This window comes from Cloeon dipterum, chromosome 2 (assembly GCF_949628265.1).
Source record: "Cloeon dipterum chromosome 2, ieCloDipt1.1, whole genome shotgun sequence".
In the NCBI taxonomy this organism is placed as follows: Eukaryota; Metazoa; Arthropoda; class Insecta; order Ephemeroptera; family Baetidae; genus Cloeon; species Cloeon dipterum.
This window is the reverse complement of record NC_088787.1, coordinates 2,872,355-2,894,736: the sequence shown is the minus strand read 5'-3', so window position 1 is coordinate 2,894,736 and position 22,382 is coordinate 2,872,355. Positions and strand designations below refer to the sequence as shown.

Sequence of the window (22,382 nt, the reverse complement as noted above, 5' to 3'; positions counted from 1 at the left end):
TCGAAGTGAAGTTAGCTCTAAGCGATGCTACTTCGATCAGCTGACTCTGTAGAGGGATACAAAAGTGGGCGGGGCAATTGAACGTTCATTTTGCCTTGTTGAAATTAAAAATGACTACTTTATGATCTTATACACCAAAGAAAACGTAAATTTTGCTTTCAGGCAAAGCGTTTCGCATGGAGGAGCAGTCGACCTCCGGCGTCGACGCGTGTGGCGGCGCCGATGACGACGGCGGTCCTTCCCCAGATCGCTCGGCGACGCCGTCGCCCACTCCAGGCCGGCGTGAGCGGACGACCTCCGCGGCGACGGTGACGTCGGCCCTGTCGCAGTTGGCGTCGGTGCTGCGGCGGAGTCGACGGCGGCGCCGGACGTCGGCCACGACGTCGACGGCGCCGCCGCAGCCGGGCAAGATGACCGCCAAGGACAAGAAGCTGCTGAAGATGATCCTGGTGATCTTCGTGTGCTTCCTGGTGTGCTATTTGCCCATCACCCTGACCAAGACCTTCAAGGCGTCCGAGCTGCGCGACCTGAACCTGCTCAGCTACATGCTCATCTACCTGACGACGTGCACCAATCCGGTCATCTACGTGGTGATGAGCTCCGAGTACCGCCAGGCCTACAAGAACCTGCTCATGTGCCGCCGGGGGGCCGAGTGGGCCGCCGAGGCCCCAGGGCCCCACCACGGGCCCAGCCGCAGCGTCTCCCAGCGGGCATGACGCCCGCCGCGGCTCGACGCCTCCTCCTCGGTCGTCAGCCGCGTGCTCAGCTTCCGCAGGGCCACGCCCACCCCCCACTGCTAGTCCCTCCGCCCTGCCTAGCCTTCCCCTCCGACCTGAGACTCAAAAAACTCACCACCATGGCCGTTTTTGCTCTCTAGAAGACTCTGTTCCCCTCCCCTCTGACCTGTGTTTTCTAATTGTTGCAAGTTACCGCACTTCCCCTATTACCTTTCACCTGAGAAGCTTGAGAAGAGAATTGCTTATTGACTGGACACTTCTCCTGCGACCTAAACTCTTTGGTTTAAGTTACCCTGTTATGACAGGATGATTCCCTAATGGCCAGTTTACCCTCCCCTCTAACCTGAGAGAAGACTGAAGTGCTTTCTTGACAGGTGCTATAAACATCTCCCCACAACTAGTAAAGATCCTCTGCACTAACAAGACCCTGCTGCTGTCAAAGGTCGTTCTCTCCCTCCCATAGACCTGAGTCTTTTCCTTTTTTTAACCTTCGGACGATTTTTCAAGACTTTTTTGCCAGTTAAACCTCCCCTCCAACCTGAGTAATCTGAAAAAACTTTCCCTGGCCTTCTTCAAAGGCTATGCAATATTAAAACCCCTCGTCTGATTTCAAGGGTTATTCTCTCCCTCCCCTCCAACCTGAAATAAGACTAAGATTGTGCCCCTTTGGTTGATTAAAGCTGTGTAATAATAAATAATTAATTTGTTCTCTCCTATTTTAACCTTTGGGCGAATTTTCAAGATTCTAATTGACAGTTTAACCTCCCCTTCAACCTGAGATGAAACTGAAAAAACTTCCCTGGTCTTCTCTCAAGGTCAATCATACCTCCCACTCGACTCTGTAGTATCAATACCCTTCGTCTGATTTCAAGGGTCAATCTCTCCCTCCCCTCCAACCTGAAAGAAGGTTTAAACTCTCTTTACGCTCTTAAATACGTTTCGCCTCTCCTCTTGAGCCTAGAGACGATATTTTTGTCCCTTCTGTGACAAGATTCCGACGGCCACGCCAACCTCCCCTCCAACCTTAATTCACTTCCCCTATTTTCGTAATGAATGGAGCATGCTGGTTCCATTGAAGTCAGTTTTATTTATTTGCGCTGAATGTTGAATTGAAAATAACCTTTTCCGACCTGAGCCTCCGGAAAAGAACACACCGCTTTTTTATTTTCGAATCGAAGTTTTAGAGTTTAATATCTGAGCCGAAAGGGAAAGGTTCTCCTCTACCTGGAAAAGAGGCGGATTTTTCCCTTTCACTTTCAAAAGATCTCAGAGTTTGATGTGAACGCTGGATTATTTATAACTGTGTTCAAGGTTTCGTGCGTGTCCGCGAGAAATAAATAAAAAATGAAAAACCCAGCTGTCAAACTCCCTGTGCACGCTGCGCAAAATGACAAGTCAATAACTTTAAATTAAATAAATAAATGCGAGAGAGTGCTGCATTTTCAGAGAAGTGATTTATCTGTGATGAATGTCCAAAAGCGAACATTTGCTAAATATTAAGCGTTTTACACGGTTCAAGACGCCAACTGTATAAAAATAAAACTACGACTTTACTGTTGCAAATATAAAAATATAGATATAATATGTATTACCGCCGGAAGGGAGAGTTGTTTTCGTTGGGAAATTAGTCGTGTTTTTAACTCAGCTTTCGCTCTCTCTCTCTCTCTCTCTATCTTCGCGTAGTGTAATTTAATAAGAAAAAAATACGGTATTGTTAACCACAATCACGCAACGTTCCTGCTGTAGTCTGGAAGAAGTGACGCTAGATTCGCATCGCCGCCATTTTGGAATCGATTGCTTCTTTTTTTGTTTTGTTGATGCCAAAGACGGAAAACAAACAATTTCAGAGTTTAGTGACGCTATAATGTTACCAAAAACGTTCAAGTTACTCATAAGTGTGCATCAAAGATTACGAAATAAATCCTTCGTTGCATAAAACGAGACAATTGTTGTTTTTTTGTTTTCTGGAGGAATTATATGCAGATTAATTGGTGTGTGATTTGCGAGGCGTGATGGATTTGCGTCTGCCGGATCGATTGAGTGTTTGCGCAGCGCTAATGGAAGATGACGACACGCTGCTGATTTGCATCATTAATCTCTGCTCGCAGAAAGGTGAGAGAAAATATTATATGTATGCCGAGCGCAAGAAAGAGACCCACGTCATCCCGGAACATCTCGGAGATGCAAGCTGCTGTCACGCTTTATGATTAATTATTTAAATTATTAGGGGTTGGATGGATTTGAGGCCACGACGAGTAATCAAAATTAATCTGATTTGTTGAATTTTAAATTGCGGGTAAAAAGGGAAACTGTTTTAGCAAAGGAAATTAATTGCTTCCTGGAAGAGAAAAATTGCGAAAGTTAAATAGTGAGAAGATAAAAAATGATACTTTAGAGTCTTGAAAGATATTTTGTATTTATTCAAAAATTGCAGATTTTTGAAATGGGTTTGTGTTTGGCCTGATTAAAATTCAGCAGTTGAAAGTAGCCACAAAAACTGCCTTTATTCAGAAAGCTGATTAAATTTCCAGTTTTTTTCCTACTGTGCAAATTTTTCTCAAATTTACCATTCTCGCACAAATTTCGTCTAATCTAGAATCTCATTTTCTTTTTTAACGTGTTTAAAAAATTACCCAATTAAAAATTCAATAAAATTGTCGAATTTTTGTAGTTAAAAACATGAATATGTTTATATTTATTAAATTAAAAATTATAAAAAGCCCCTGAAGTGAATTATTGACGCCATTTTTATTTGATAAAATCCCAAAAATCCATTTTTTTTAAACAAATGGCGTCAATAGCTCAAATCCTGGGGTCGATCTACACTGGGCAAGATTCTCAGGTAGTTCGACGACCTGGAAGGTCCTGCTAGGACGTACAGATTTTCCGGTTGCGGCTCCAGAGGGCCGACGTCGTCGTACTCACTCGTCGGGATGGGAGGCGGCGGCCCCAATCGGTCCATGATCTCCGCCACCGTGGGGCAGGGTTTGAATTCTCTGATCTTATTGTCGTCAGAAGAACGAGATTTCGGCGTTTCGTAGAGCCCCGGAGACGGAGGACGGGCAGCATTTAAAGGAATTTCAATCATTTGTTGCAGCTCGTGGAATCTCGGCAGGTCGGCCGAGTTTCGTTGCTTTTTTGCCCGCGCGAGGAAATACGCAATGAGAATTGCTATTGAAACGATGATGATGACGGCCAAGCAGATCAGAATTATGGGTAAAACGTTGATAGAGCTCCTGTTTTTGTGATTTTCTCGAAATTGGTCACTTCCATTGGTGAAGGAACAGTTGCGCTCTTCAAGATGCACACAAGCAGTTGGATTTTTCCGATTTTTCTTTATTTTCGGCTCTGAAATTATAATTAGCGGATTTTAGTCAGGAATGTCGGAGAAAAGAGTATGCAACCGGCTTTAACCGTCAGTCTAACAGGTTGCATAACTCTAATAAATAATATAAATTAATGTTATTTACTAATAAATAGCAATTTTTTTAGAAAAAATGCCCCCAAAATCCAATTTTTCAAATTGTACCAGTTACGCCCTCTTTTTTGAGCAAAGGAAATTAATTGCTTCCGGGGTGAGAGAAATTATGACAATTTAATAGCAAGAAGATAAAAAACTATTGAATAAAATTACCTTTTGGAACATTAAATTTGGCTCCGACTGCGGCCTTCAGAAGCCTGTACCGCGGCTTATCCATAATTTTACTCTGCACCGTCATCCAAAGAGTTCCGGATGTGTCCAAGGCAAGCGTAATCGGCCAGTAAGTATTCGCAGCCTTGACCTAAATAGAGGAAATTACAAGTTAATAAACTGACCAAGAGCCCCAAATAAATTTAAAAATTTATTCCGCAATTTTAAATTATTTTTTAGAGAGTTAAAAATTTGTTTAAATTAAATTAAATTAATTTATAGACGTGTTAAATGCTCCAGGGGCTGGATTCACGTGACGCGCATTTAGTACGGTGGCAAAGTTGTTGTTATATCTTTACTAACAGCTGATTAGCCCGGTAATTGGCGAATCGACCGTTAGATGGCACATTGGGCTAATGGAAATTTAACAAAATACGCGGGAATGAAATTATTAGGTCGGCACGCCTCTTTTTTAACGCTTTTAATTGGCCGCTGGACTGTCTACCATTGTCCGCCATTACTTCGACTCCATTTTGACCGGCAAGAACCAACACAGATCGCAACCCCGGTGGGAAATACGACTGCGCAGAAGGTTTTAATTTGGTTCACGCATGCGCAGTGAAAAGTTTCAGCTTCCCTGTGAAATTAAGAAGCGATCTGAACATATTGCGCATGCGGAAGTTGCGCACAAGTTTACTGCGCAGCTTCAACACCCGGCGGTTAAAAGTAAAACTATAATTTTAAGACCTTTTTATACCTCATATAAACTTTGCTCCTGAAATGGCTGTGTTGTATTCCAAATTGCAGTGAAGTTTGCGTAGAAAAAGGATGCGAGCAGGCCGCCATGTTTGTCTACCACCAATCTACAAGGTTGCGCTGTCCAGTTTCCAATCAACTCCGGATTTGCGGCTCTGCTTCCGTTCCTGAGTCCTACCGAGCCGATCGAATACAATTCCTTGGAGCCGTGGTTGCTGAGATAAATCTGCTCATTTTTAGGCGAAATGGCGATTGCGACGAATCTCTGGCCCTGCGTTTCCACGAGCCACGATTGATTTGTCTTCAAGCTGAAAGCAATGAGGTTGTCGGAGAGGTAATACGTGATGTAGGCCAGCCAGTCGTCCGGCGTCTCGTCCAACACCAGGTCGTTCAGGCCGAAAATGTCGCCAAACTGATGCACGAGATGGATGGCATCGTTTTCCTTCAGGTTGAAGATCCAGAGCTTTGATTTCGAGTTTTGATAACTCACGTCCAACACCCACAACAACCTGCCGAGTCGGTCGACTTCCAGACCCGTCGCCCGCATTATCGTGTCACTGCGGTTCGGTCCTTCCTGTTTTACAACAAACAATCTGATTGGCTAACAGAGGGGGGCGTGGCACGAATTTTACGAGAAAATTAAATTTAAAACTCACGTGCATTCGCCAGTATGGAAAAGGATTGAGTTTGGGCGGCTCTGAAGCTGACGTGCTTCTGGTTGGCAGCCATGCCAGAGACACGGGATTGCCGCCATTTTCTTTGGAGAGGCTGAGGAAGAGTCTGTTGCCGAAAACGGCCGCGTATCGCGGACTAATACTCTCAGGTTTGAAGCTTTTGTCGAGCACGGCCTTGGTTCTCTTCTCCTCAGAGGGCCAGTTGAAATCCATCACGTCCCACTGGAAGACGGAAGTGACGTGGACAGAGGAGGAGCAGCACCAGCACAGGTCGAGCAGAAATAATGTCAGAAGGACAAGCGGAGCCGCCATTTCTGACTGAAAACCGGAGAGTTAATTTTTTTATTCTTAAAGACCATCTTTGACGATGTTTCTGAGCACACCAATCGATTCCTGAGGGTCGAATTAGGTAAATTGGATTTTTTCGTCCGAAATTTTTTCCCGCCAAAACCAAATGAACGTATTTGCGAGGACTGCGCATGCGTCAGAGCAGGTTTGAGCACTTGCAGAGAGACCGCCTGTTCGAATGACTTTTTTTGTCACATCCAGCCAGCTCTCACGCATGCGCAGTCCTCGCAAATACATGCATATTGTTTTGGCGGGAAAAAAGGTTCGCACCGGCTTTTAACTAATTCGACCTTCGAGAATCGATTGATGTGCTCAAAAACTTCGTCAAAGACGGTATTTTTAACAGAAATGTACCTGATGCGCCGCAGAGAGTTTAGATGGTGTGAGAGTGAGTCGTGCTTGAGAGGCCTTTTATCAAAGTCGAGTGCGGCGCAGAAAGCGTTTTTGTAGCGCCTGATAAGAAGCCATGCAGGATGGAAACAAAAACCGCTTTTTGTCGTTCATTTTTCCTCATTTGAGGCGGGCGAGAGACGCAGATGATAATCATGCACGTAGGCCAAAATAATAAAGAAAAATAATAGAACGCTATGGTTGTCACCTCTAAATAAAATAATTAAATTATTATTTTAAAATAATAAATTGTGTTAGGAATTTAATTTTAATAAAATGTTGCAGCAGGAAAACATATTTTTATGTAAAGAAATTTTTATATAATGGAGCAGTAAACCGCAAGATGTGTTGCACAAACGCAGTGACGCATATACTTCTTGTTTTTTTCCTACTAACCGCGTGGAAGCTTATTTTGCTTTATAATGACTCGCATTTAAAATTAATCCTTTTTATTGCGGTCAAACAACGCCCTGCTGCTAGATAAGAGGAGCGAAATACTTAAGGAAAACGGATGTTATTTAATTTTATTGAAAGAATTCCGCAGAATGTGAAAGAATGACGCAGTTAAATCTCAAAGATTGTTTATTTGTTTGAATAATTCCAATAATTTAAAGATACACGTTCCAACCGAGAGTTCAAGTCTCCCTATTTTACTTTCAGTCAATTTAATGAAATAATAAAATGCTATTTAAGAGGATAAATTATTGAAAATTTTACTAAGAGATAAATATTTCCATATATTATATCGCCGATGAACAGAACTTCCAGCAGGAGGAGGGACGAGGCGGAGTCTGGCCATCCTTCATTCCTTATAAATGTCAAAAGTACAAATAATAGAAACCAAAGAATTAAATTAAAGAAATTTTATTTCGATAGGATATTTTGCTTACACTAAAATAAACCAGCGTGGAGTATGGCGGGAAAAAAGGGTCACGTGAGAATGCGTGGAAAGAACAAAGTTTTGGTCAATATTAAATTTTTACTCTTAACTAATTGTGTCTTTTGGATCGTAAAAACAAACTCTTGACACTCGTACGGCATTCCATATAGAGCTTTTTGTCTCCCAAATTCAGACGCCATCTTGGATCAGCGCAGTGCGAACCAATTTTATCGCACATCTAGTCCCCGCTGGTGATTTTTAGGTCTTAAGTGGGTACAACTTTCAAGTAAAGCGACGATTTGGAAGGTCCAGGTGTAACATTTTCATAAATAACTTCCGGTGGCTGTATGGGGCCGATGTCGTCATACTCGTCGTCCACAACACGACTGTGAGCCGTTCTGCCGCGGTCTCTGATGTTTGCTGCGGTTAGAGGTTGTTCATACAGCTCGATCTCTCTGGGCACAGTGACGTAATCATATTGCGGCTCGTCGGGTTCGAATTTATCAACTGGCTCAACGGGGATATTTCGCGTTTCTCCACAAGGCTCGTCGTTTCTCGATTGTGGAAGCGAATTTCGTCTTTTTAACCGCAAGAGCAACCAAACGATGACCGTTCCCATTGAGACGAAAACCACGACGGTCAAGCAGATGAGACCGATGTTTAATCCATCAACTCCTGCTGAGTCACTTTCTCTGGTTATTCCGGCAATGTCACCGTTTTGTGTAAACACAGCAGGCACTGAAATCAAAACAATAATCATTTTTACTTTCTTTCTCAAGGAAATTTGTAGGAAACTACCTGTTGAGGTGTTAAATAGATACGATCTGGCCCCGACTGCGGCTTTCAGGAGCCTGTACCTCGGTTTCCCAGTTTTGTTAAACACCATTATCCAAAAGGTTCCGGTCGAGTCCAAGGCAAAGGTGAACGGCCAAGTAGACTTTGATTCTCCAGCCTCGAAAGAATAATTAACCCATAAACGATCGGAAAAACTGTTAGAAATATTTATTTTAACTCTTGTTAGAACAATGCAGCAAGCAAGAAATTAGATATCAAAAATACATCCAAAGGATGTAAAAAAGTATATCATCCGGATATCCAAAAGAGATCCTCAGGACATCCAAAAGATAACTAAAAGATGCCCTTCAGGATATCCAAAAGTATTTCATCCGGATATCCAATAGATATCCTAAAGGATATCCAAAAATGTCAATCAGGATATCCTTAGCCTTCAGGATATCCAAAAAATATCCTTCAGGATATCCAAAAGATGTGGATATCCATGGATATCCGGAGGATATACATTTGCACAGCCCGGTGTCATAGGGCGGATATCAAATTTCTTGCCGGGAACAGCAGAATTATAATTAATCTCCCTGTAAAATTATGTTTTCTATAGTCCTCACCTCGTAGAAACGCTTCTCTTCAAAGGGCTCCGTAGTTTTCCAGCTTGCGATGTAACCCTCATTTGAAACGCCAAAATACATGACGTTGATCTCGTTTATCAACATTTTATAGACCAATTTGCCAAGCGTTTGTGTCTCATTAGCAAGAACGACTCGATTTCCCGCCCTCAGTCTGTCCACAGGAACTGAAAGCAGTTCTCTGGCGTATCTAGGTTTCAGGTACAGCTGCCTCGTTTCTCCCTTGGCAGAGAGGGCGATGGCTGAGAATCCGTTGAAATTCCGACGTTCAGCACTCTCAACCTGCACCTGCCACGAGATGTTTCTTCTCAGGCTGAATGCGATCATTCGAGTATCACGCTCGCCAATGATATAAGCGAGCCAATCTCCCTGCGTTTCGTCCAGCACCAGATCCAAAACCAAATGAATGTAAGGGTTATACTGACGAGAAAATTCGTGGACTATTTCGACTGTATCGTTTTTGGCTAAATTAAAAATCCACAGTTTTGATGCGAAACAGCGCGAAGCTGTATTGTCAAGCACCCAAAGCCGACCTTCTGAATCCACCTCCAAGCCCTTCGCTGAATGAATTGCACTTCCGCAGGCCCCTGTATCCGCATCCTATAGGAAATGTTTTAATAGTATAGTTCTTCTTCTCTTGGATAAAGCTTACATAGAATTCACGGGATGGAAAAGGGGTAAGTTTCCGGGCGCCGGTGGTCGGCATCCAAACCAAGTTCGTCACGGAAGTGTCCAAGTTAGAATTGGCTTTATGAAGGCTGATGAAGATCCGATCGCCAAAAACTGCCATGTACTGTGGCTGAATTAGGTCTTGAATGGCCCTTGTCCGGTTGTAAACCAATACATTCGACTCGAAAACGGTGGTGAAGTTCACTGCGTTGGTCAAGGACAGGCCCAGCAGAAAGGGGAATAGGAAGAAAGGATGCATGTTTCAATGTCCGACCTTGAAACAAGATGGGAGAGAAATATTAATTTGAATACAAAGTGCCGTAAAAGACCAAGCGTTTTTCCAATATCCAGAAAGAGAGAGAAAAGGCGGGAAATTATTTGAGCTTTCATTTTTCATTATTTAAAGATATGACCGTCTTTGACGAAGTTTCTGAGCACACCAATCGATTCCTGAGGGTCGAATTAGTTAAATTGGAGGTTTTTTCCGTTAAAAAAGTGCAGCGGGACGTGCGAACTTTTTTCCCGCCAAAACAATATGAATGCGAGAAGTGCGCATGCGTCAGAGCTGGCTTGATGTGACAAAGAAGTCAATCGTACAGGCGGTCTCCCTGCAAACCAGCTCTGACGCATGCGCAGTTCTCGCATTCATGTTGTTTTTGGCGGGAAAAAAAGTTCCCACGTCGCGCTGCACTTTTTGGTCGGAAAAATGTCCCTTTTACCTAATTCGACCCTCAGGAATCGATTGGTGAGCTCAGAAACTTCGTCAAAGACGGTCTTTAGTATAATCTAATCTCCATCCATGATTAAAATGGCCGGAAACTGCAGCTTTCAGGAATTTAATGTACTTTCCGCAGCTAGCCCGCCATCGGCATTTCCTGCTCTGCTTGCCGGTCAACCCTCCCCTCCCCTCTGACGTCACAAACAAGCGCTGCATGTGCTGAGGTTGCTTCCGAATAATGCGTGTTCTGGTGGAGTACCATTATATTTCACTGAATTTCCTGCTTCAAACGCTTCGCAGTAATATTTTTTACTCTTTCCGAGCAAGTTTTATGCCTTTCCCAACAGCAGTTTTAATTGCCAAACCACATAAGATAAATTAATTAATTTAGCTCTTACCCGACTTGGCTAATTTAGGAGCTAAATAGCTCAGATAAAATGGAATGGAATTTTAAAGTGTTATATGCTGAAAAATGCACAAAAAATTTTGATGTACCTTTTTTAGTTGCAGCAGATGAGAGTTAAGTATTCTTGCCGACGGACATAGGCGATGTGGAGCGGCGGGAAGGCGATGTCAAAGTCAAGTGCGGCTCGCAAACTGCGTTTATGCTGTGGTTGCGAACACCGCATTATTAAGTGTCGCATTTTCCTGGTTCTTGACCAGAGCGAGACGCGCAGATCATCCGGCTGGACATTGCATCCGCTCCCTCATGTCAGGATATCTAAATTTATTAATAGATTTTTAAAATAAAAAAATACTGGCCTGTGTAAGCTATACCTTCACCTCAATATTTTGGGTGAATTTATCTAGATGAAGGCATAATTTCTTCAATTTACTTATTGCTGCGCGCATTTAGGGTTTTTTAAATTTTTTTCTGCGGAAATGAGTGCTGCCAATAAAGCACAACAGTTAAAATGCAGCCGTACAAACCACCAGAATGCTAGTTTGAAATGTATGCAACCGGCTCAACACAAACGTAGACCAGGTTGCATATAAATATCTTCTGATTTTATTACACATATTAATAAGTAAAAAATCCCTCTTATTGAATTTTTGTTAATCTGTTTGTTCAATTTTTATGTAAAATTGGATGCAGAATGGGATTAAAATATAAAGAAAAACGAAATTATATCTGTTTATAAAATTTTTACTTTGCTTGTGAATGTTCAGCTTTGTCTTTCGGAGAAAAATTATTTTATCAGGTCTTTTTAACTTCTCGTTACTGGGAATGAGGCACAAACCTCAATAAATTACTGCGAGTTGTTTTAAACAAATTTGTTACGTATCTGCAAGAATTTTTTATCCTCTCTGGACTTCTAAATGGATTGGATATGAAAAAAAGAACAGTTTATTTTGGTAGATATTTTTATTAACCTCTAAGCATTCTTACAAATAAAAGATAATTCTGTTAAAAAGCGAAATATCGATTATGTTCAACTCTATTGTATTTATTTTTAAAACACAACACAAATTGTTTAATATAAGTCTCAGTAGACAACTGTATGCTAAAAGATATTTATGCTAAATGAGAAAACAATATAGTAAATTATAAGCCGAGTTTAGCCACTGTTAGGCAACACCTCAAGATATTGCACCGACTCTGTTGGCTTACGTCCCGAGTTTTCGTTCTGACGTTCATTCAAGGGAAGGGCAGACGAAGGCTGGCTAGAAGCCGTGGTGAAAATCTGCCCATTCGGTGCTTGTGTGGGAAGACTCATCGTGGTCTCAGGAACAGGAATCCGACGAGGAGACGTGGTCACTGATGTTGTTCCTTGTGCTGGAGGCGTAGTCATGGTTGTGGTGGAACGATCGGGAATGGGAGAAAGGTTAAACTCTGTGGTCACTATTTGGTCTTCCGAAGAAATGGACTCTGTGACCTCAGATTTAGGAGTAGTCTGCGTTTTTCTAGAGGTTAAAGAGGGAGGAGGAGGAGTAGATCGATAACGAGTGGATGAAGTAGTGGTTGATGCTGTGGTTTTCTTTTGTATTTCTGTGGTTTCATGCAGAGTTGTTCGAGTTGGCTATGGAACTGTAATCAATTCAATTGGGCACATTGAAAACTTTAATGTGAAAAATTATGTAAATAATAAAAAATTGATATTTAAATCATTTTAGACGGAATGACTGAATTAAAATTTTTAGATTGTTGCAAAAATCTTTTTATGAAAGAATAAACTGACCGACTGTCAAGTGTTGATCATTTCATATGCTAGAAAAAATTAATTTATATACAACTTTAATTTTTCAGGTAACAACAGTATGTAATCGCTGGTTACTTTTTTGAAAATCCAAAATAATTAGATAGATAGATGAGTTTTTACCGAACAAAATCCAACTAAAAGCAAGAAAGATTCCAAAATTAATTAAGATTCGATCTCAGAATTTCTGGCAAATCTCTTGAATTTTAAGGACGGGTTCAATATTGCAATATTGATCCCAAAAAAGTTATTAATTTAAAAATTGGCTTAATTATTGAGGTTTCGTTTTATCTCGCATCTCAATGACAAAATATAATTTTATTCAGATAAAAAATTTAGCTCAAACTCGTTTATTGTTCGTTTTTTCGGACTAGAAATGAACAAAATGTTAGAATTGAGAATCGGTATTTCATATTTGAAATTTTATAGATACATTAATACAAATATTTTGTGGTAAATGCCTAAATTTTGTCGTATTATCCTCGCAATAAAAATTGGATTTTATTTACCTGTGGACGTGCCGAATAAATACGATCATGCGCCGACTGCAGCCTTGACTAGTTTATGCCAAGCCTTAGACCAACCCTCAGATTCATCTCTCTGCGTCATCCATAAAATGCCGTTCGTGTCAAAGGCAAAAGTAAATGGCCTATGAGCACCACGCCGTCTTCCAACCTAAAAGGGTGCAGTGAATGGATTGTTAGCTTGACAAAGCATAATTTGTCGGGAATATTCAATTTGAAATATTGTTATTGTTGCAAATTAAGAACGGTGTTCAATTCATATTTCAATTTTCAGAAAAAATCCCATACGACAGAGACAGTACGTCTGTCTATAATTGGGTTACGAAAAACAGGTTTCACCAATTGTTGCAATTTGCGGAAAGAGCAACCTTTAAATCTTGAGGAAAAATATGTTTGTATTAAAGTCAAACCAATTAATTCAATTTGCAGATTTTTTTAGTTTTTAACATTAGTGGGGCGGAATTAATATTTCTAATTTTTCCACATAATCGATTTTAAAAGGGAAGCATTACCTCATAAAACCACTGCTCATTAAAGGGCTCCGAAATATTCCATTTGGAGAGGTAATTCTGGGTCCAAAAGGTGGCATACAAGACATTGCCACTGTCGATTACCATTCTGTAAGGGTTATATTCTGTCCATTTGCCGATGAATTTGACAGCAGCGCTTCCGCCTTCATTCTTCAGCTCAGACACAAACACCGAATACAGTTTATTGGAACCAAATCTTGCAAGGTACAACTGTCTCGCTTCCCTGATAGGATGAGAGAGGGCCAAGGAAAACCATTTTATCTCTGGTGTTTTAACTGACCAGGATTTGTCCATTTTTCGGCTGTACACGATTATGTGCTCAGACCAAACGTCCGTGATGTACGCAAGATAATCGTCTGTTGTTTTGTCGAGCACCATATCACGCAGGGCCCTTTTATCTTTTGAATGAGAGACGACTGCGTCCGGGAACTGGTGCTCGCGCTCGGTTTGGTCGTTGTTAAGCAGATTGAATATCCAAATCTTGCCTGGACAATTAATACTTCCTTGATCAACGACCCACAACCGTCCATCAGTGTCCGTGTCAATACCGTAGGCCCTCTGAATAGAATTGCAGTTTTCTTTTTTCTGTCAACAGAAATAAAAACAGTTGCTGTTTAACTAGAATCCGATCAATCGAAATTTTACAATAAATTCTAATAGCAGATTATTCTAAAATATCAAGGAAACTAATGAAATAATATACTTTTAATAATACTAAACAAAAATGTTTATTTTTAACTAAATGATCTTTTGCTTTTTACTCGAAAAGTAAGATGAATGGCTCATTTTGTAACCATTCCAGATTCCAATCTTAATTTTGTTGATTATAAGTAAAATATTATTCCATTTTTTACTGTGACTCACCCAGAGGAATGAACGTTCCGAGAATAGAAATGATACGTATTGTAAAACAACGTAAAATTTAAAAAAAAATGGTAATTTGAAAATATTTTACCTACTTAGAAGTCACTGCTAAAATACTTTCTTTTATATAAGTTGATTTAATGAAAAATTTTCCCAATTTGTTATAATTATTAAAAGCTTAAAACAGTTTTCCATTCAGATGTACTTACATGTAAATGCCAGGATGGGAAAGGAGCAAGTTTTGGAGGTGCAGTCGAAGAGCCGCTCGTTGGCAGCCACACCAAAGTGGCGGGAACTCCGTAATTCGTATCAAGACTTAGAAACAGCCTGTCTCCAAAAACAGCCATGTAGTTAAGATAAGCATTGCCTCGCTTGTAGTCCTCTTTCATCTCTTCAATTGAACTATCAGTTCCTGATGGCCAGATGAAATCGAATGTTTCCCACTCGTAGACGGTTGTGAAGTTGACAGCATTGGCAAGGCAAATGCCAAGCAAAAAGATGGCAGCAACGAACGGAGACATTGCGCTTGAGCTGCGAAAGCAAAAATAAAATGAAATTTAAAACCTTAGATAAAAGAATTTTAGAACCGAGATATTTATGCGCGAGTGTTTATAGAAAAAAATACCGTTAAAAATATTTCCTAAACTATACTTATTCATTCTAGTAGAAATCAAACAATTAAATAAACGACTGGAAATAACTGAAAAATGTAAAAAGTATTTGTACTAACCTTTCGAGGAACCGCCGGAGCGAACGAGAGCAAAGGCGCAGAGTGAAATGCCGAATGGCTTTTCCTGCTTCAACTCGAGCCTTTTTAATCAGCCAACGCAGAGCTTTTTCTCGCGCCTTATCTCAAGTGTGATAACTTGTCGCACAACGCACCGAAAAATTGGACTAAGCGCAAAATATTTACATAGAAATCAATCAAAATTGGTGAATATTTCATTTTAAAAATAACTAATCTAAGCTTTAGGGATTTGAATCCATTTCAACATTTTTATTGCTCTTTTCTTTACATGGAATAAGCTCGCAAATATTTTGTTTTTAAATATTTTTGGAGAGATGTTTTGACCCTGCACTCTTCCTCAATTGTTATTGATATATTTAAATAAAGGGTTAAAACCAAGGGCAGACCTATGAATATTTTGGGAGATTTTATACCATTTTTGTGATTTACTTTTTGCTCTTTTTATCGCTGTCCTTGGAGCGGGAATGGCGCGCACTGCACTAGCACGATTGCTGAAACTTCCGGGGGCCAATAACACTACGAACGGATATCATGGGCGCACCAGGCCGCCAGCAGGGACCCAGCCCACTCAAGGGCCATTGACCTCCGCACCGAGCACTGCATTGAAACGCTAGACATGGCAACCCATGAGATGAGCGGTAAAATTATTTTAATAAATTATGAAATTTTCTGATAATAACATAGAGTGATTGTAAAATGTGTCAAGGATACTACAACGATGGTTAATTTAGTTAAAAAAATGGAATTTTGCATTGCTCAGGGTGTAGCGGACAGAAACGAGAATTGCGTGGCTGTCTTGCTCCAGAAACACTCGAAAGGAAGTTGCTATCAATTTTATCAAGCACCGATATCGAGAGAGCCCAAAAAATGAATAAAATTTATGAATCAGTCCAATTTTCTTGTTGTTTTTAATCAGGTCAAAAATGCAGAGACAATTTCCCATTTTCGCCGTCCGCCTACAGAGGCCGACACTCCAACACTGTCCACTTCCAGCCAATTTGCTTTTTAATGGCACGACAGGGTTTATTTTTCCTGCAAAGGAAGATATCTATTTGAGCTACCATCCTTATTTTTTGATTCTTTTACTTTCATGCATATTTTTCATCACGTTCCAAACGGAGCAAAGTTACGCTCTTAGCAAAGTTCAAGTTCTCAAGCTTGAATCTCGCGTTCAGCAAAGCTTTTGTTTTGCTCTCCTCCGACGGCCAATCAAGGTCGAAAATTCATCAAACTCGTGGATGGAAGAGAAGTTCCTGCAAGGACGAGCATATTTTAAATAAAAAACTGATTGATTTTTCTTTTAAGCCAAAATTGAATGTAAATAGCCCAAATTTTAAGAAATCGTGGTTGTAATAAGTTTTTGTGTCCTTTGATTGTTTGTTTGTTTTCATTGCTAAAATGTCATTCAATTTTTTTGCCCCGATTGATGTTAGACTCGACTGTGAGACGATAAGGCGCTCGATTCGTACGTCCTGTTCGCGTGTTATCGCTTCGCCAGTGCGCTTGCACCCGTTTCTCCTGTTCGCTCAATCCACTGAAAAGGAGAATTAAAAAAACCGAAGCAACAGCTGAGCAGCTTGAGCCTGGAAAAATTAAAAATACACAGGAAATACTTCGTCTCCACACCTCCCTCACATTGAACTGAAGCAATATCTAATTTTTTCCCAATTAAATCAATGAATGACTAATTTTTATTATTAATTCAAGATAATTTTGTTACTTTTAAAAATTATTTTCATGAGTAATTTCTGAGGCGAGAGTCGCAAAAGAAGTGATTTGCCGGACGTTTTAAAAAAACTTCATCCAATTAAAAAAATTCTATTTATTGTTTGGTTTGGAGTTATTTAATCCTGAGCTAATTATAACTATCCCCCGACTAACTGACGGGAGAAGAAAGGAAAAGATCGAGTTCAACGAGACTGGCGGTTACCGCATTAATTAGGGATTTTGGTCCTTGGCTTCCACGTTGGGTTGCTGGCACTGCGAAATAGTCAATTCCTCGCATTACAAGCTTCCTGTTCATTTTTAAGGCGAAAATCATGCTTCTAGACAAGCCATTCGTGCCAAACTGGACAAAATTATTCGGTGTTTGGATGAAGCTTTATGGGGCTCCGTAAGCTAGGCTGCAACATAACTTTCAGAGGCGGCACCCGCAGTTCGAGAAAAACTCAGCCGGGGCGCTGTATTACAAATAAGGAAGAATGCATGCAGTCGGCTCGACACAAACGCTGACCAGGAGTTGAGAAATCCTCCACAGGCGCAGCAACCGTCCAGTGCTGTCCCGTGATTTTCCCTGCCAAGTGGGCGCATGCGTCCGTCAAATCCACACGGAGAAATTTCTTCCTCATATCACCGCAGTGTTGTTGGCATTTTACGCAACCGGCTCGACAAGAGCGTAGAGCAAATCGCATAAATAGAGAAAATTTACTCCGCCATACGAAACAGCTTGATCATCGAACTATAAATGAATTTTTATTTAAAATTAAACAAACAACTGTCTGCCGCACAGCAAAATCAAGCTGGTTGTTTAATTGTTAAGGTTAATTTAATAAACGGAGGAAATTCTAAGCTTTATCTTTCCGAGAAAATTTCCCAGCACGAGTTTAAATTATTTTCAATGTCTAAAAACGGCAGAAAATTCAAGAAATTTTTGCTAGATTTGATACAAAATTACAATTCAGACAGTTTTATTAGCATAACCAACATTTCTAGATTTATTGAAGGAGGCGTCGTAGAGACCAAGCATTTCCCGCTAATTTTTTTAATTTTTCCTAACACAAATTGCTTTGTTTTTATTTATGTAATGTTAATTGGATTGAGCGATCAGGAGAAACATATGTTAAAGCGCACTGGCGAAGCGATAACGCAAACAGGACGTACAAATCCAGCAGCGGTGTTTTTAAAAATTTCGTTCTCTCGCAGAATAAAGTCAACAAAAATTGATTAAAATTTAATCAAAAGCCAGCAGGTATAGCGTGAAAATCATAATTGACACCAATAAATTACAAGGTAGTAATTTTGAAGGAGCATTAAAACATAGAGCTCTAAATGGATTAGATAAAAAAAGAACAATTTATTTAGGGATATGAAATAGGTATATTTTTATTAACCTTGAAATATTCTTACAAATAAAAGATTATTCTACTAAGAAACGAAATAGCGATTATTTTCAGCTTTATTACATTTTTAAATGAACTATTTACTATCAAAACACAACACAAATTGTTTAATATAAAAGTCTCAGTAGACAACTGTATGCTAAAAGATATTTATGCTAAATGAGAAAACAATATAGTAAATTATAAGCCGAGTTTATCCACTCTTAGGCAACACCTCAAGATACTGCACCGACTCTGTTGGCTTACGTCCCGAGTTTTCGTTCTGACGTTCATTCAAGGGAAGGGCAGACGAGGGCTGGCTAGAAGCCGTGGTAAAAATCTGCCGATTCGTTGCTTCTGAGGGAATACTCATCGTGGTCTCAGGAACAGGAATCCGACGAGGAGACGTGGTCACTGATGTTGTTCCTTGTGCTGGAGGCGTAGTCATGGTTGTGGTGGAACGATCGGGAATGGGAGGGAGGTTAAACTCTGTGGTCACTATTTGGTCTTCCGAAGAAATGGACTCTGTGACCTCAGATTTAGGACTCCAATAAGTAGTCTGCGTTTTTCTAGAGGTTAAAGAAGGAGGAGGAGTAGATCGATAACGAGAGGATGATGTGGGTGATGCTGTGGTTTTCTTTTGTGTTTCTGTGGTTTCATGCAGAGTTGTTCGAGTTGGCTATGGAACTGTAATCAATTCAATTGGACACATTGAAAACTTTAATGTGAAAAATTATGTAAATAAGAAAAAATTGATATTTGAATCATTTTAGACGGAATGACTGGATTAAAATTTTTAGATTGTAGCAAAATCTTTTTATGAAAGAATAAATTGACCGACTGTCAAAAGTGTTGATCATATCATATGCTAGAAAAAATTAATTTATATACAACTTTAATTTTTCAGGTAACAACAGTATGTAATCGCTGGTTACTTTTTTGAAAATTTAAAATAATTAGATAAATTGATAAGCTTTTACGTAACAAAATCCAACTAAAAGCAAGAAAGATTCCAAAACTAAGTAAGGTTCGATCTCAGAATTTCTGGCAAATCTCTTGAATTTTAAGGACGGGTTCAATATTGCAATATTGATCCCAAAAAAGTTATTAATTTAAAAATTGCCTTAATTATTGAGGGTTTCGTTTTATCTCGCGTCTCAATGACAAAATATAATTTTATTCAAAACTCAAACTCGTTTATTGTTCATTTTTCAGATAAGAAATGAACAAAATGTTAGAATTGAGAATCGGTATTTCACATTTGAAATTTTATCGATACATTTATTCAAATATTTTGTGGTAAAAGCCAAACTTTTATCGTATTATCCTCGCAATAGAAATTTGATTTTATTTACCTGTGGACGTGCTGTGTAAATATGATCATGCGCCGACTGCTGCCTTGACTAGTTTATGCCTAGGCTTAGACCAACCCTCAGATTCAATTCTCTCCGTCATCCATAAAATGCCGTTCGTGTCCAAGGCCAAAGTAAATGGCCTATAAGCACCACCCAGTGTTCCGACCTAAAAGAGTGCAGTGAATTGCGATTGTTAGCTTGACAAAGCATAAAATGTCGGGAATATTGAGAGAGGACGAATATTCAATTATTTTGGAATATTGTTATTGTTGCAAATTAAGAACGGTGTTAAATTCATATTTCAATTTTCAGAAAAAATCCCGTGTGACAGAGACAGTACATCTGTCAATTTGACCAGTTGCATAAACCCTTAGTTATTGAAGCCGCCAACAGACGGCGCAACCACACACTTTCTTAAAAATGTTGTTTTAAGCGGTTTTAAGGCATTTCCGCTGCGATTTCAGACTCAATCTAGCTATTTTGAATTCTTCAATTAATATGCTTTTTTGACGTGCTGAAAACCAAAATCGGTTCAGCCATTCGCCGTTGAAACGTTGAAAAATATTTTTTTATTTCAAAAAGTTACGAAAAACTGGTTTCACCAATTGTTGCAATTTGCGGAAAGAGCGACCTTTAAATCTTGAGGAAAAATATGTTTGTATTCAAGTCAAACCAATTCCTTCAATTTGCAGATTTTTTTTTTAATTTTTAACATTAGTGGGGCAGAATTAAAATTTCTAATTTCTCTACATAATCAATTTTAAAACGGAAGCATTACCTCATGAAACCGCTGCTCACGAAAGGGCTCCGAAATATTCCATTTGGAGAGGTAATTCTGGGTCCAAAATGTGGCATACAAGACATTGCCACTGTCGATTACCATTCTGTAAGGGTTATATTCTGTCCATTTGCCGATTAATTTGACAGCAGCGCTTCCGCCTTCTTTCCTCAGCTCAGAAACAGACAATGAGTACATTTCGTTGGAACCAAATCTTGCAAGGTACAACTGTCTCGCTTCCCTGATAGGAGAGAGGGCCAAGGAAAACCATTTTATCTCTGGTGTTTTAACCGACCAGGATTTGTCAGTTTTTCGGTTGTAAACGATGATGTGCTCAGACAGAACGTCCGTGATGTACGCAACGTAATCGTCTGGTGTTTTGTCGAGCACGATATCACGCAGAGCTCTATTATCTTTTGAATGAGAGACGACTGTATCCGGGAACTGGTGCACGCGCTCGGTTGTGTCGTCACTGAGAAGGTTGAATATCCAAATCTTGCCTGGACAATTGTTACTTCCTTGATCAATCACCCACAACCGACCATCAGTGTCCGTATCAATACCGTAGGCCCTCTGAATAGAATCGCAGTTTTCTTTTTTCTGGCAACAGAAATAAAAACAGTTGCTGTTTAACTAGAATCCGATCAATCGAAATTTTACAATAAATTCTAAAAGCAGATTATTCTAAAATATCAAGGAAACTAATGAAATAATAAACTTTTAATAATATTAAACAAAAGTGTGTATTTCTAACTGAATGATGTTTTGATTTTTACTCGAAAAGTGTAAGATAAATAGCTCATTTTGTAACCATTCCAATCGTAATTTTGCATAAAACAGCACTAAAAATTTTAACTTAAGGGAAAGTTGGTACATGTTGTTCATTATAAGAAAAATATTATTCAAATTTTTACTCACTCACCCAGAGAAATGAACGTTCCGAGACTAGAAATGATACGTATTGTAAAACAACGTAAACTTAAAAAATAGTAAATTGATAATATTTTACCTACTTAGAAGTCACTGCTAAAATACTTTCTTTTATATAAGTTGATTTAATGAAAAATTTTCCCAATTTGTTATAATTATTAAAAGCTTAAAACAGTTTTCCATTCAGATGTACTTACATGTAAATGCCAGGATGGGAAAGGAGCAAGTTTTGGAGGTGCAGTCGAAGAGCCGCTCGTTGGCAGCCACACCAAAGTGGCGGGAACTCCGTAATTCGTATCAAGACTTAGAAACAGCCTGTCTCCAAAAACAGCCATGTAGTTAAGATAAGCATTGCCTCGCTTGTAGTCCTCTTTCATCTCTTCAATTGAACTATCAGTTCCTGATGGCCAGATGAAATCGAATTCATCCCACTGGTAGACGGTTGTGAAGTTGACGGCGTTGGCCAGGCACAAGCCATGCAAAAAGATGGCGGCAACGAGCGGAGACATTGCGCTTGAGCTGCGAAAGCAAAAATAAAAATGAAATTGAAAACCTTAGATAAAATCATTTTAGAACTGAAATATTTATTCGCGATGGTTCAAAGAAAAAAAGTTAACCGTTAAAAATAGTTGCTAAACTTATCTTATTCATTCTAGTAGAAATCAAACAATTAAATGAAATGTAAAAAGTATTTACTAACCTTTCGAGGATCAGCCGGAGCGAACGAGAGCAAAGGCGCAGAGTGAAATGTCGAATGGCTTTTCCTGCTTCAACTCGAGCCTTTTTAATCAGCCAACGCAGAGCTTTTTCTCGCGCTTTATCTCAAGTGTGATAACTTGTTGCACAACGCACCGAAAAATTGGACTAAGCGCAAAATACTTACGTAGAAATCAATCAAAATTGGTGAATATTTTATTTTAAAAATAACTAATCTCTTCTTTAGAGATTGGAATCCATCTCAACATTTTTATTGCTTTTTTCTTTACATGGAATGAGCTCGCAAATTTTTTGTTTTTAAATATTTTGGAGAAATGTTTCATCCCTGCACTCTTCCTCAATTGATATTGATATATTTAAATAAAGGGTTATAACCAAGGGCAGACCTATATGAATATTTTGGGAGATTTTATACC

General features: G+C 39.6%; 4 protein-coding genes across 4 annotated transcripts in view; 1 reads left to right on the top strand and 3 right to left on the bottom strand.

The window, feature by feature from the left end:
* The window catches only part of LOC135936546 (G-protein coupled receptor moody), a 43,157-nt gene extending 40,480 nt beyond the window's left edge, over window positions 1-2,677 (top strand). The window contains exon 4 of the mRNA XM_065479398.1: window positions 163-2,677. Coding sequence (XP_065335470.1) covers window positions 163-716 — 554 coding nt within the window. The 3' untranslated portion in view covers window positions 717-2,677. The remainder of the gene's footprint in view (window positions 1-162) is intronic.
* A 2,319-nt stretch (window positions 2,678-4,996) lies between these two features.
* On the bottom strand, window positions 4,997-6,110 carry LOC135937336 (protein yellow-like). The gene is made up of 3 exons (XM_065480486.1): window positions 5,781-6,110; window positions 5,303-5,698; window positions 4,997-5,005 (listed from the first exon to the last, which is right to left on the bottom strand). Exons 1-3 carry the CDS (start codon window positions 6,108-6,110, stop codon window positions 4,997-4,999), a joined length of 735 nt encoding a protein of 244 aa, XP_065336558.1.
* Window positions 6,111-11,589: 5,479 nt separating this feature from the next.
* LOC135937335 (protein yellow-like) lies at window positions 11,590-15,706 on the bottom strand. Its single transcript, XM_065480485.1, has 5 exons — window positions 15,630-15,706; window positions 14,550-14,871; window positions 13,459-14,061; window positions 12,932-13,097; window positions 11,590-12,253 (listed from the first exon to the last, which is right to left on the bottom strand). The coding sequence occupies exons 1-4, from the start codon at window positions 15,704-15,706 to the stop codon at window positions 12,957-12,959; spliced, it is 1,143 nt and encodes a 380-aa protein (XP_065336557.1). The 3' UTR covers window positions 11,590-12,253; window positions 12,932-12,956.
* Window positions 15,707-18,166: 2,460 nt separating this feature from the next.
* Window positions 18,167-21,985, bottom strand: LOC135936139 (protein yellow-like). The gene is made up of 5 exons (XM_065478849.1): window positions 21,950-21,985; window positions 21,447-21,768; window positions 20,320-20,919; window positions 19,542-19,707; window positions 18,167-18,873 (listed from the first exon to the last, which is right to left on the bottom strand). The coding sequence occupies exons 2-4, from the start codon at window positions 21,756-21,758 to the stop codon at window positions 19,567-19,569; spliced, it is 1,053 nt and encodes a 350-aa protein (XP_065334921.1). The 5' UTR covers window positions 21,759-21,768; window positions 21,950-21,985; the 3' UTR covers window positions 18,167-18,873; window positions 19,542-19,566.
* Between the last annotated feature and the right edge of the window lie 397 nt (window positions 21,986-22,382).

What these genes read in the sequence shown, in the direction of transcription:
- LOC135937336 (XM_065480486.1), bottom strand. Translation starts at nt 6,110, where the DNA reads ATGGCGGCTCCGCTTGTCCTTCTGACATTATTTCTGCTCGACCTGTGC. An exon ending in TTCCATACTGGCGAATGCAC is followed by an intron (nt 5,699 to 5,780) that starts GTGAGTTTTAAA and finishes GTTGTAAAACAG; the next exon opens with GAAGGACCGAACCGCAGTGA.
- LOC135937335 (XM_065480485.1), bottom strand. Translation starts at nt 15,706, where the DNA reads ATGTCTAGCGTTTCAATGCAGTGCTCGGTGCGGAGGTCAATGGCCCTT. An exon ending in GGGTCCCTGCTGGCGGCCTG is followed by an intron (nt 14,872 to 15,629) that starts GTGCGCCCATGA and finishes TTGCTTTCGCAG; the next exon opens with CTCAAGCGCAATGTCTCCGT. An exon ending in ATGAGCAGTGGTTTTATGAG is followed by an intron (nt 13,098 to 13,458) that starts GTAATGCTTCCC and finishes GCACCCTTTTAG; the next exon opens with GTTGGAAGACGGCGTGGTGC.
- LOC135936139 (XM_065478849.1), bottom strand. Translation starts at nt 21,758, where the DNA reads ATGTCTCCGCTCGTTGCCGCCATCTTTTTGCATGGCTTGTGCCTGGCC. An exon ending in TCCCATCCTGGCATTTACAT is followed by an intron (nt 20,920 to 21,446) that starts GTAAGTACATCT and finishes TTCTGTTGCCAG; the next exon opens with AAAAAAGAAAACTGCGATTC. An exon ending in GTGAGCAGCGGTTTCATGAG is followed by an intron (nt 19,708 to 20,319) that starts GTAATGCTTCCG and finishes GCACTCTTTTAG; the next exon opens with GTCGGAACACTGGGTGGTGC.